Source organism: Phyllostomus discolor, chromosome 14 (assembly GCF_004126475.2).
Source record: "Phyllostomus discolor isolate MPI-MPIP mPhyDis1 chromosome 14, mPhyDis1.pri.v3, whole genome shotgun sequence".
Classification (NCBI taxonomy): domain Eukaryota; kingdom Metazoa; phylum Chordata; class Mammalia; order Chiroptera; family Phyllostomidae; genus Phyllostomus; species Phyllostomus discolor.
Window position 1 is genome coordinate 24,153,535 of NC_040916.2, and position 12,293 is coordinate 24,165,827.

The following is a 12,293-nucleotide window of genomic DNA, read 5'->3' on the forward strand; positions in this document are numbered from 1 at the left end:
GGTGCTGGCAGGGAGTGCGAAGATGCCTCCCTGGAAATTTAGGGTCCGGCTGTTTGCCATGCCCTTCTAGAAGCTGGCTCCTGGGGGGTCTGGCCGGCTAGAGAAGGGGGTCGTGGCGTAGAGAGAAGGAGGAGCAGATTCCAAGGCAGATGCGGTCCAAGCTGAAAGAAGAGGGGAAGGGGGATGGGCACCAGCTTGCAGAGGGCGGCATACTGCGAGGGGAATGTCACTTCCTAGGTCCTGCGATGTGAGGTGAAACTCTCAAACGCTTCTGTCACGTGAGAGCACAGATTGCTGCTCAGATAAGCAGCTAGTTTGTGCGAGCGAGCACACACACACACACACACGCCATCCAGCAAGTGAATGGGCAGAGTGAACATCTTACACCCCGAATCACGAACCTGTGTTAACTTTGTAGATCGTGTTCAAAAACATGGCCAGCCGCCCCTACAGCATTTACCCTCATGGAGTGACCTTCTCCCCCGTTGAAGAGGAAACCAACTCTTCCTCCTACACAGGTTTGACTCCTTCACGTCTACTGGCCTCTGTGGCCTCTGAGAGGCTCCCTCCTCTTTCTACTCCCTCCCTTGCTCAGAAGTAGCACTTGTGCCGCCAGGGAATGTACACGCCAGGGCAGACACGTGATCATCGGGCCCCCTAGAAGTCACAAGGAAACCCTGCTCCCTGCAGGGACTTTGTCTACAGCACTAGTGACAAAACAGTGTCTTTTGTCAGGGACACAGCGGCCCCTAGTGGAGCCAGATCTGCCGATTGCACGCTACCCCGGGGTTCTCTTAAGTGGCTCTTAATATAAAAAGAATATTCCTTTCCCGATGCTAACTGGTTGCAGTGAGAGCTCAATCGTATTATTTATGCCTCCTTCTGTTCGTTTATTCCTGTGCTCATCTTCATGAAATACCCCTGAAAGTGCGCACGACTGTGACTGTATTTGCTTGCAGGCGGCAACCCCATGGTCAAAGCGGTTCAGCCAGGGGAGACCTACACTTACAAGTGGAATGTCCTAGAGTCCGATGAGCCCACGGAAAACGACGCCCAGTGCCTGACGAGGCCGTACTACAGTGCTGTGGACGTCACCAGGGACCTGGCCTCGGGGCTGATAGGGCTGCTTCTGATCTGTAAGAGCAGGTCCCTGGACAAGCGAGGCATACAGGTATTTCGCCCTCGACGTGACCTTTCAGGGATTCCAGGAATTTCTCCTGGCTGGGACAGGTTAGGTCTCCTTGCTAAACAACAACGGGGCTCTTCCAGGGAGCGGAAGACACTGAGCCGTCCTCTCGAGCGGGATAACATTCATTCCCTGGGTAACTTTTTCGTCTTGTCTGTTTTCCCGGGGACTCCCGCTGCGGAGGGCGAGTCTGCGGAGCAAAACCGTACCTTGCGATCATTTCCAGTTCCAGGTCCGCTGGTGTGCTCTGTGTGCTGAGCAGGCCACGTAGCCTCCCTCCGTTTCTGCCTTTTACGAAATGGGTGATACCCACGCTAAAGCTTTTACAGGGTTGTGCTGGGGCGCGGTGAGACACCACGCAGTCAAAGTGCAGGGCTCCGTACCGACCCTTGTCGTCTTTGAGGTCTTCACTAGAAAGAGATAAGAGAGCTACACTGCAGACAGAGCTCCCGGTGAGACCGGGCCTCAGTGATGGCCCGTCTCTAGTGAGGCCGAATGACACAAAGCGGCGGGTCTTTTGGCTTGGTCTTCACCGTGGAATAGCATCCTATCATTAACATAAAATTCACAGACAATCGGGCTAAGCTCTAATTCCAAAAGTTTCACCCCAAGGCATACAAGATAAATAAATATACACCCAGGGAAAGCAGGAACGAACATTTGGTAGAGCCTGATTCGTGGAGCTGGGGAAGGAAGCAGGTAGGGAGAGGTGGGGCGCCTTCCTGCTGCAACCTCCTCCTCTCGAGTCCTCGGCGAGCGCACCCAGCCCGGGGTCAGGGGTCAGGCGGAAGGGTCAGGGGTCAGGCGGAAAGGTGTTCGGTCACAGGGATAAACAGAGTTGCAGCTGCCCCGACAAATGGAATTTTCCTCTCAGGCCACTTCGGTCTCGGGGTGTTCTGACCTTCCCCGCTTGCTTTTGGGGAGTGCCTTTCCTAACGAGGGCTCTGTGCCCGCCGGTCTCTCGCAAATGCCCACGTGCGTGGCTCCGGGGGCCCCGAGGACGTGCCTGTCCCTTCGGTGCCCGACGCTGTGGGGAGCTGGCCGGCACGGCAGCCACTGAGCCCGGCGCCTTCCCCGCAGCGGGCGGCAGACATCGAGCAGCAGGCTGTGTTCGCCGTGTTCGACGAGAACCGGAGCTGGTACATCGAGGACAACATCAACAAGTTCTGCGCGAGCCCCGAGAAGGTGGACCGGGCCGACCCCAAGTTTTACGAGTCCAACATCATGAGCAGTGAGTGGCGGCGCCCCCCTGCGGGGGAAGCACGGCGGGGTCCGGAGGCAGCCAGAGTTAGAACCACTGGCTGGCCTCTCGGCCTCACCGCAGCCGGGGTCCGGTGGTGAGAGGACCTAAACGGTGACATGGGGGCCACCGTTTCACTGCAGGACGCCCGAAGCTGCTTATTCGCACACGTCTTCTGGGTCTCCTGCTGCGAGTGTGTGTGTGTGTGTGTGTGTGTGCACGTGTGTGTGTGCACGCGTGTGCTGGTGGGCACGCTCTGAACAGGGAAGAGCAGGCGAGGGGCCAGAGCAGCAAAGCAAAGGGCGTCGGGCCCCGGCCAGTGGGGCCTGGGGCGCAGAGTGGGTGCAAGGGGGGTACCCTACGGCCAGGGCAGAAACAAGGTAAGTAATTCCAGACTGCACTTTCACATCACGCTGAGGACGTTGGGGGCAGGGGAGGAGCCAGGAGTTCTGCAAGGGCACTCCATGACGTGGTGTGAAGTGCGCAGCGAGACGTGCCGGGCAGCAGGGGTTCTCTGAGCCCTGGCTCGGGCCTGTGCTGCCATTGGAGGTTCAGGGTCCAGAGCCGCTGCGGTGGGGAGTCCACGTGTGATCTTCCAGCCACGTGTCAGAGCTGGTGAACCTTAGCCCAGGTACTCGTGGCCTCGGTGCAACCCAGTCAGCACGGGGGCGTTTGTTTTGGGTGCGGCACAGGCGCCTCCTGGTGGGCGCAGGCCTGGCGTGCTCACGGGTCTGACTCTTGCAGCCATCAACGGCTACGTGCCCGAGAGCATATCCACGCTGGGCTTCTGCTTTGACGACACCGTTCAGTGGCACTTCTGCAGCGTGGGGACCCAGGATGACGTTCTGACCATCCACTTCACCGGGCACTCCTTCATCTACGGCAAGAGGCATGAGGACACTCTGGCCCTCTTTCCCATGAGCGGGGAGTCTGTGACCGTCACGATGGATAACGTAGGTAAGGGCCTGGCCGCAGAGAGGGGGCCCCCCCCCGCTGTCTCTGAATGTCCCCTGCGGCCCTCCGGACCCCGCAGCTCCTGGGCTCACCCCCCTCTGCTGCCCTGCGGACCGTCCTTCCAGTACTCGTCCTGATTTCTGTCTGGGGAGTTCACGACCTCCGTGGGTCCAGCCCTTTCATGCAAGTCCCACCTGCCCTGCTCTGGGCTGAGAGCTCAGCGAAAACACATACCCACAGAAAGATACGGCACCACTTTGAGGAGGAAGCATCAGTATTCGGTCGCAAAAGAAAATTTCTTTGATCAGCATGCCCTTCTTGGTTTTTTAAGACAGCCCGCCCCACTGGGCTCAGTGGTCACCGGAGACAGCGCCTTAGAGGCTGGCCTCGGGGCAGCACAGTGTCCTGGAAGGCACGAGGGCTTTGGAGGTCACCAGACCTGGGTTCACATCCTGCCCTGCCACTCGGTATCTGTGCCACCCTGGGCAGGTGCCTTGAGCCTCCGTTTATTCGTCTGAAAGAAGTAGACTAGCAACACCTTGCAGAGGTGCTTTGATCACTGATTATACTGTGTGCTAAGATTCCAGCACTCGGGGGACACTCAGCGAGCGGTAACTATCGGAGACTTCCCAGGAAATCTCCCGTGTGCCAGCAGATCACAGCATTTCAAAGAGGTTCAAAACTGCCCCGGGCCCACGTGAATTATTGGTCACTTGGAATGCCGAAATGTCCCTGATTTCTGGGGGCAGACATCCCCACCCTCCCCCTGAGCCCCAGTTCCAAATGAGATGCACAGCTCACAAGAGGTACATGATTTTCAAAGTTCACTTTAGTCTCAATTCATCCCTTTTAAAATATGTTCTAACGTAGCGGCTCTACAACGGTCTCTACTAAGAAGTTTTTTCTCCCTACTCTCCACTGACCCATATGTTTGGTCTGCATTCTGTTACACCAGGTGAGTGTCCTGACCACACGCTTGGACGTCACAGCAATGTCAAAGGGCCGAGAGTGTCCTAAGCACTTGACATTCCTCAGCTTGTCTCCTCGGGGCCAGCGGGGTCCACAGACGACCCGGCTGTTGCCTGCCACCACGTCTGTGAGGGCTTTTGTGTCCTCTCCCGGACTTAGGGCTCCCCATCCTGTCTCCCTTCCATAGGAACCTGGATGTTAACCACCATGAATTCTAACCCAAGGAGCAGGAACCTGAGGCTGAGGTTCAGGGACGTGAAGTGCATCTGGGACGACAGGGAGGACGACTATGTCATCTACGAGCCTCCGTCTGCCTCCATGACGACACGGAAAATGCGCGAGTTCCCAGAAGACCGTGGGGCGGACGACGACGACGCGGACTACGATGAACAGGACAGGCTGGCTTTAGAGCTGGGACTGCGGTCATTCAGGAACGCACCCCTGAGTCCGCAGGGGGACGAGTTCAACCTCACCGCCCTGGCCCTGGACAACAGCGCTGAACTCGTGCCTCCAAGTCCTGACACGGCTGTGGGTCCGAATTCTCCTTCCCCGGGTAACAGGAGCGGGCTCGCGGCCCGTCCCTTTGCAGGAGCTCACGAAAGCCTCCCTCACCCCGCAACCACCACAGCCGACCCCCCCGGGGGACGCAGCTCAGAAAAGACCGCAGATCGCAGCCCCCCCGCAGCGGAGCGCTCCAGCCCCTACTCCGAAGACCCTCGGGAGGACCCCCTACCGTCGATCGTCACGGAGATAAGCCTCCTTCCGCCCGGGGCAGAGGGACTGAGAGGTCAAGGACACGCTGCAAGCAACGGATTCCAGGCGGGAAGAGACGGACAGGCCGGGCACAAGTTGTCCCAGACGGAACTTCTAGAACATATAACCGGGAGACCGGCAAGCCAAGACAGCTCTTCTTCCGAGACAGAGCCCTGGGAGGACCTCCCCAGTGACCTGCTACTCCTGAAACAGGACACGCCATCTAAGACTTTGAACGGGAAATGGCATTTGGTTTCTGAAAAGGGGAGCTACGAGGTCATCCCAGAGGCGGATAAGGACTTGGCTGTTAGTAACCCCCAGAATGCCTCCGGGCCCTGGGCGGGGAGCGCCCCTCCTCCGAACAAGCATGATGGACATCGGAGTGGCCGCCCAAAGCTTTATGGCGTTAGACATAAATATCCACGACTCAGGCAGGGAGGGAGAAGCAGCCGACCGAGGAACAGCACCGTTTTGATCCGGACACGAAGAAAGAAGTTTGCACACCGCACCCCGTTCTCTCCAAGGAGCTTCCGCCCCCTCGGAGGGGCGGCCAACGGCACGCGCTCCGACCCACGTCCCACGTCCAACGAGTCGTCGATCCCCATGCACCTGCACCAGCCGCTCGCCCCTGCAGACCTCAGCCCGCTGGCCTCACTGCCCGACCGCAGTGGGAGCCCCCCGAACGGCACCGGTCAGCCAGGCCTCTCGCCGGACATTCCGCGGACAGCAGCCCCAGAAGGGCGCGATCACCAGTTCCCCCTCCCAGACCCCGATCCAACGCATCTCCCCATGAGGCCCAGACACGGGCCTTCTCCAGAGCCCGGCCAGGCGGTCAGTGCTGACCTAAGACACCCGTCCTCCCCCGAGGACTCTGGACAAATGTCTCCGTCCTTGGAACTTGAAGTCTGGCAGACGGCCATCTCCCCGGACCTCACCCAGACGACCCTCTCCCCAGACCTCGGCCAGGATGCTCTCTCCCCAGATTTCAGCCAGACAACTGTCTCCCCAGACCTTGGCCAGACAACCCTCTCCCCAGACCCCAGCCAGGATGCTCTCTCCCCAGACCTCGGCCAGGATGCTCTCTCCCCAGATTTCAGCCAGACAACTGTCTCCCCAGACCTCGACCAGGAGACCCTCTCCCCAGATTTCAGCCAGACAACTGACTCCCCAGACCTCACCCAGACGACCCTCTCCCCAGACCTCAGCCAGGAGACCCTCTCCCCAGACCTCAGCCAGGATGCTCTCTCCCCAGACCTCGGCCAGGATGCTCTCTCCCCAGATTTCAGCCAGACAACTGTCTCCCCAGACCTCGACCAGGAGACCCTCTCCCCAGATTTCAGCCAGACAACTGACTCCCCAGACCTCACCCAGACGACCCTCTCCCCAGACCTCAGCCAGGAGACCCTCTCCCCAGACCTCAGCCAGGATGCTCTCTCCCCAGATTTCAGCCAGACAACTGTCTCCCCAGACCTTGGCCAGACAACCCTCTCCCCAGACCCCAGCCAGGAGACTGTCTCCCCAGATCTTAGCCAGGAGACTGACTCCCCAGACCTCAGCCAGGAGACCCTTGCCCCAGACCTCGGCCAGGAGACCCTCTCCCCAGACCTTGGCCAGGAGACTATCTCCCCAGATTTCAGCCAGACAACTGACTCCCCAGACCTCGACCAGGAGACCCTCTCCCCAGACCTCAGCCAGGAGACCCTCTCCCCAGACCTCGGCCAGGATGCTCTCTCCCCAGATTTCAGCCAGACAACTGTCTCCCTAGACCTCGACCAGGAGACCCTCTCCCCAGATTTCAGCCAGACAACTGACTCCCCAGGCCTTGGCCAGGAGACCCTCTCCCCAGACCTCGGCCAGACGACCCTTCCTCCTGCTGTCTGGCAGACATCAGCCCCTCCAGATATTGATCAGACACCCGACACTTCTGAACCTGCTCAGACTGTCCCTTATTCAGACCTCGGTCAGTTGTCATCTCTTCAACCGTCTCCTCCACTAAATGACACTTTCCTAACAAAGGAATTTAACCTACCGTTTGTGCTTGGCTTCAGTGGAGACGACGGAGATTACATTGAGATGATACCAAGCGAGAGGGAAGAGAACGATGAAGACGACTCTTACGAATTTGGCCACGTGGCCTATGACGATCCCTACCAAACCGACATGAGGACGGACATGAACTCCTCCAGAAACCCGGACAGCATCGCAGAATGGTACCTCCGTAGCAACAACGGCAACAGGAAATACTATTATATCGCTGCTGAGGAAATATCCTGGGACTACTCAAAATCTGCACAAAGGTTTGGCCAATTTTCTCCTCGAGTTTTTTTCCCCCTGCTTACTGCTAAAAAAAAAAAAAAAGTCCAAGGAGGTAATTCTGGGCAAACTAGCTAAGTATAATTGAGTTCCCCTATTGCAACTTGGCCCACACGATTTCCTTTGTCAGTTCCAAGATGAGCCGCTCTGGGCAGCATCTGGACAGCATACGAACAGCCACTGTAAGACGTCTGTGATGCTCTGTGGTTCAGTAGGCCCGCACTCTCTCTTCTTCTCCATCATGCGTGTCCCTGCTGCCTCGTCTGGCTCCAGGGCAGAGCCCAGCCTCTCCACAGCCATCTGCTCGTCAATGTGATTTCATTGACGTTAGCTTACGTCCCAGTTTGTGATACAGAAATTTCCTTTTGCCTTTGCCTGTTTACCAAAAGACTTAAACATTGTCTCCGGATCCATGTAAACATCCACTCGGGATCCAAAGTGGATGGCATCTTTGTGAAGTTTAATTCGAATTGCAGGAAATTCTAATAGCGGGGGCTCAGGATGTGAACTAGCCTAGAAACAAAGAAACTAAACAGTGCCGCCCACGGTTAGGGCACGCAGGCGGTTTTCGCCCCCCCCCCCGCCCCCCCGCGTTCTGTGAGGCTGGGTGTTATGCTTCGAGTCTGGAGGGACGAGGTTAGCGGGGCGGAAAGGCTGGGAGCAGGGCGGAGTGGGGTCACCTGCTGATGGCTCGTGCTGTGGAACAAAGTGGGGGAGACTGACAGATGAGCCTGTGTTTGCACAGCCTGCGGGAATTCAAGGGTCGTGGGAAAATCTGATGTGCTCTGGCCCCAGGCAGAGCAGCAGGTGGGCTGCGTGGGGAGTAATGCAACTGAGCAAACGAAATGTGAGAAGTGTGGCTACTTTCAGATTGTAGAACACCCCTCCATCCAGTGGCCCTCACAGAGGTGGCCTTCTAAGTCAGCTGACCATCGTCACCTAGCCCTAAGCCCTGGGCATTGTCCCATTTCATGGCTTTGTCTACTTCTGATATTAACTCTGCTAGGTTAATATGGGACTATATTTGTCCATTGATGCATTGAACAAAAATTTATTAAGTGCTAATTAACCTGCGAGGCCCTGGGAATAAAATGATGAGCTAACCAGGCACAACCCCAGACTCCATGGAGCTTTCACTCTAGTGGCGGGGTCAGATATTAGCAGATAATCACACAACTCAATGACACACCATTTGCCACACATAAAAACGCTGTAAGAATGTCACAGGACTTTACTGTGTATACCGTAGTAACACCGTAGGCACGGAGGAATGCTATAAGGAGCTTCGACCTGGTCTAAAGGCTCACGGGAGGGTTTTCCTGAGAAAGGATAAGGGAGCTGGCGGCTGGCTATCTGCTGGCTTGTGTTTTTAGGGCCTGATATTGTCATTCATTCGCTTGTCGAACACGTATCCAGACAGAGATTCCAGGCGGCGTTCCGGGCACAGAGAAGAGTGCGAGCGAGGCCGTGTGCCGGGTGCCCGCTCAGAGACGGAGACCATCCCCTCAGTTCTTGCAGTGGCCTTTGACTCGTTCCCGTAGAGAAACCCTGTTATTTCCGTTTCAGTGAGATGGACAGTGAAGACGAGGATGCCGTTCCGGAAGGCACCGTGTACAAGAAAGTCGTCTTCCGCAAGTACCTGGACAGCACTTTCACCAAGCGGGACCCTCGGGGGGAGTACGAAGAGCATCTGGGCATCCTTGGGCCTGTGATTAGAGCTGAGGTGGACGACGTTATCCAGGTGAGCCGCCTGCGGGGCGGTGCTGAGGTCATCAGAGGGGTGTCGGCATGCACCGCAGGGTCGTCAAGGGGAAGGCGGCGAGAAAGAGCTGTAGGCGACTTACTTGTTTCCCGAAATTAACAGATAATGACATGTCTTCTCCAAGACAGCTTGCCAAGTAAGCTGATGACCCTCAAGAACAGCAAATAACCTCATGACTTTGTTTCTCCCCCTGCTGAGCTCCTGCTCCTTCAGTAAGGGCCAGTGCCGTTTCCCCTATGAGTAACTTTCTTTAACCCCCCAGCCCTCCCTACACAGTCGGCCCAATGGCCCCTCCCAAGCACTGCCCTCTAACCCCATTCACGCTCGGTTTACCACACCTTTTGTCCCCAGATTTTAACGTGTCCCCAGATTTTAACTTGAGTCCACAGGTGCGTGTCTCTCTTCACCAGCAGGCAGAGGGCTTATCGTGAGCAAGAGGCAAGCCCCTTGACCTTCAGATCCGCGGCACCTGTCATTAGCGTTGCATTGGTAGATAATGGCAATACTTCTGCTGTGAGCCTAAGAACGGACATGTTTTGGTCTTTCTGGTGAAACTACCTGGGCTTTATGTCACAGGACGGTTGTAAAAACTAGATGAAATGATATATGTAAGTTACACGGCAACTGGGTTCTTGTGACGGTCAAGGGCATTGTGGATCATTGCTTCTTACAGGTGCGCTTTAAAAATTTAGCATCCAGACCGTATTCTCTGCACGCCCACGGGCTTTCCTACGAGAAATCATCGGAGGGGAAGACTTACGAAGACGACTCCCCCGAATGGTTCAAGGAAGACAACGCAATCCAGCCCAACCGCAGTTACACCTACGTGTGGCACGCCACGGGGAGGTCGGGGCCCGAGAACCCCGGCTCTGCCTGCCGGGCCTGGGCCTACTACTCAGCCGTGAACACGGTAGGCTCGCCGGGATTAGTCGTGTCCCTAGCCTGAGGTCGCTACGTGGAGGGGTCAAGATGACTTCTCGTTGAATGTCTGCCTTGCGACCTGTGAGGAAGGGGTAAGGACGGCGGTCCTCCCTCTAGAGCTACCACAGCCAGGGACGGTCCCTGCGCACCTGCAGGTGGCAATGAGAGAGAAGCGCTGGCTCAGCGGAGAGGAGCGAGGGCTGCTGGAACGGCTGGCCCCTCTCGGAGGGGCTGCCTTCCTAGAGGAGGACGTTCCCTTGCAGCCTCCGTGAGCGAGGACTGGCTTTCTCCTCCGCCGTGTCTGGGGAGGAGCGGCAAAGTCCGGCCTCCTCCGTCTCGGGCGTGGGACAGAGAGCCCAGGCCTGGACTGCTGTTCCTGCCCTGTCCCTTACCGTGTGGCCCCAGGACAGTTCGCTGGCCTCTCTCGGCCTCGGTTTCCTCAGTTAAAAATGAGGTGACAACAGTACATAGCACGTAGTAGGCCCTTGGTAAGTTTGTTTAATAAGTGAATTCTTTTTTACTGTATAGGATTGTTAGCAGAATTATATAAGAAGCTATAAGCAAAATATGTACTGTAGTAGTAAATGCTTGATAAATAGTATGTGTGATAGTATCCATATTATCATAATCATTATCACTACCACCACATCAAGATAAACAATTAGTCAAAGGAAGGGCGTAGGAATGGGATAGCATTAGAGGAACAGTATCTAGCCTTATGAAGCGACTTATTTGTAACCTTCGAAGTCAGAGCCTCTGAGGTTTCCTTTCATCCGTGACCAGCGGCTGCTGGAAGGGCCAAGGAAATGCTGAGAGGGAACATGTCCCATTTGTCCCCACTGTCTTCCAGGAGAAGGACATCCACTCAGGCCTGATAGGTCCCCTTCTGATCTGCCGGAAAGGGACGCTTCACAAGGAGAGCAAGATGCCCGTGGACACGCGAGAATTCGTCCTACTCTTCATGGTCTTCGACGAGAAGAAGAGCTGGTATTACGACAAGAAACCCGAAAGGTCCTGGAGACGCACGTCCTCCGAAGTAAAACACTCCCATGAGTTTCATGGTATTTCCCTCTGACCTTGACCTTGATCTCTGAGCTAAATCACTCTGGGGGGCAGTGGCGCCTGCCCCTAGGTCTCCACAAGAGAAGGCAGGAGACGCCTCTGCAGGGGACTAGGAGCTGCCACTGAAATTAGGTCCTCGCGTGCCTCGGGGGGCGGACGGGGCCTGGCGGGGGACGCGGCAGGGGAGGGAAGGCGAGGAAGTCTGGAAGACAGACGCGAGGCTGCCGCAACGCACGCCCGAACACACCAGCAAAAAAAAAAAAGCCAGTGCGCTTCCGTGAAACCCACATCGAACGGGAATTATTAGCATTATCCTGCAACCTAAGAACTTCACGAACCTGTTTCTTAACCTCTAAAGGAAACTGTTTCCGTGGTAGAAGTGGTCGCCCACGTGTCCTTTGTAAAAAGGAGCGGCTGCAGCCGGTTTAGCCTCTGGCGGTGCCCGGAATCCACTCGGCTGAAACGGGCAGCCCACATGGGCTCAGCTCCTCTCCCGCCGGCAATTCCCGGCTTGGCTCCTGAAATTCCACCACCGTTCCTTCGGTTGTAGAAGAATAGACAACTACAGAAATTTCCCTCACTTTAGTCCCTGTGAAGTGCAGGGTAGCACTAAGCTCTATCATTGAAACCTCGTATTATTGTTTAAGGTGATCAGATTCGCCAGGTGCTGTACACACACACACACACACACACACTCGCTGAGGGGAGAGTGGGCGGGTCTCGGAAGCCCAGACACCCAAGTCAGGAAGGGGCAGAGCAGCCACCCTATGAATGAGAGAACGAGCACACACCACTCCGGCTGAGGGCGCAGCAAAGGTGAAGTCCAGCTTTGGGCCTGCCTGCAGGTGTCTCTGACCATAGGAGGCCTTAGGGTGGTGTGCTGTGCATCCCCTTGCGCTCTTCCCTGTAACCGCTGGAGTTCTCTCAGCCGGCTTGCTGATCAGTAGCCCAGGAGAATTCGAACTACGAATGGGAAGGATACATGGGTAAAGCACAGGGCAGGAGTGGTGGGAGGTCTGGGGACAAGAGTGAGGAAGTGCGGAAAAGGGGGCTCGCCCACACTCTGCTGCAGGCTGTGTGAGAAGGAGTCGGTGGTCCTCCCTGACATCATGCCGCACAGGGGACCCTGCGTG

General features: G+C 56.5%; 1 protein-coding gene across 2 annotated transcripts in view; it reads left to right on the forward strand.

Moving 5' to 3' along the window:
• The window catches only part of F5 (coagulation factor V), a 52,939-nt gene that overhangs the window by 25,825 nt on the left and 14,821 nt on the right, over positions 1-12,293 (forward strand). The window contains exons 3-11 of one of the 2 annotated variants that reach the window (XM_036015959.1): positions 419-518; positions 960-1,171; positions 2,267-2,417; positions 3,171-3,383; positions 4,537-6,338; positions 6,393-7,399; positions 8,982-9,156; positions 9,851-10,087; positions 10,949-11,159. In XM_036015959.1, the coding sequence (XP_035871852.1) occupies positions 419-518; positions 960-1,171; positions 2,267-2,417; positions 3,171-3,383; positions 4,537-6,338; positions 6,393-7,399; positions 8,982-9,156; positions 9,851-10,087; positions 10,949-11,159 (4,108 nt within the window). Of the gene's footprint in view, positions 1-418; positions 519-959; positions 1,172-2,266; positions 2,418-3,170; positions 3,384-4,536; positions 7,400-8,981; positions 9,157-9,850; positions 10,088-10,948; positions 11,160-12,293 lie in introns of both variants that reach the window. The other variant, XM_036015960.1, reaches the window with a different exon arrangement.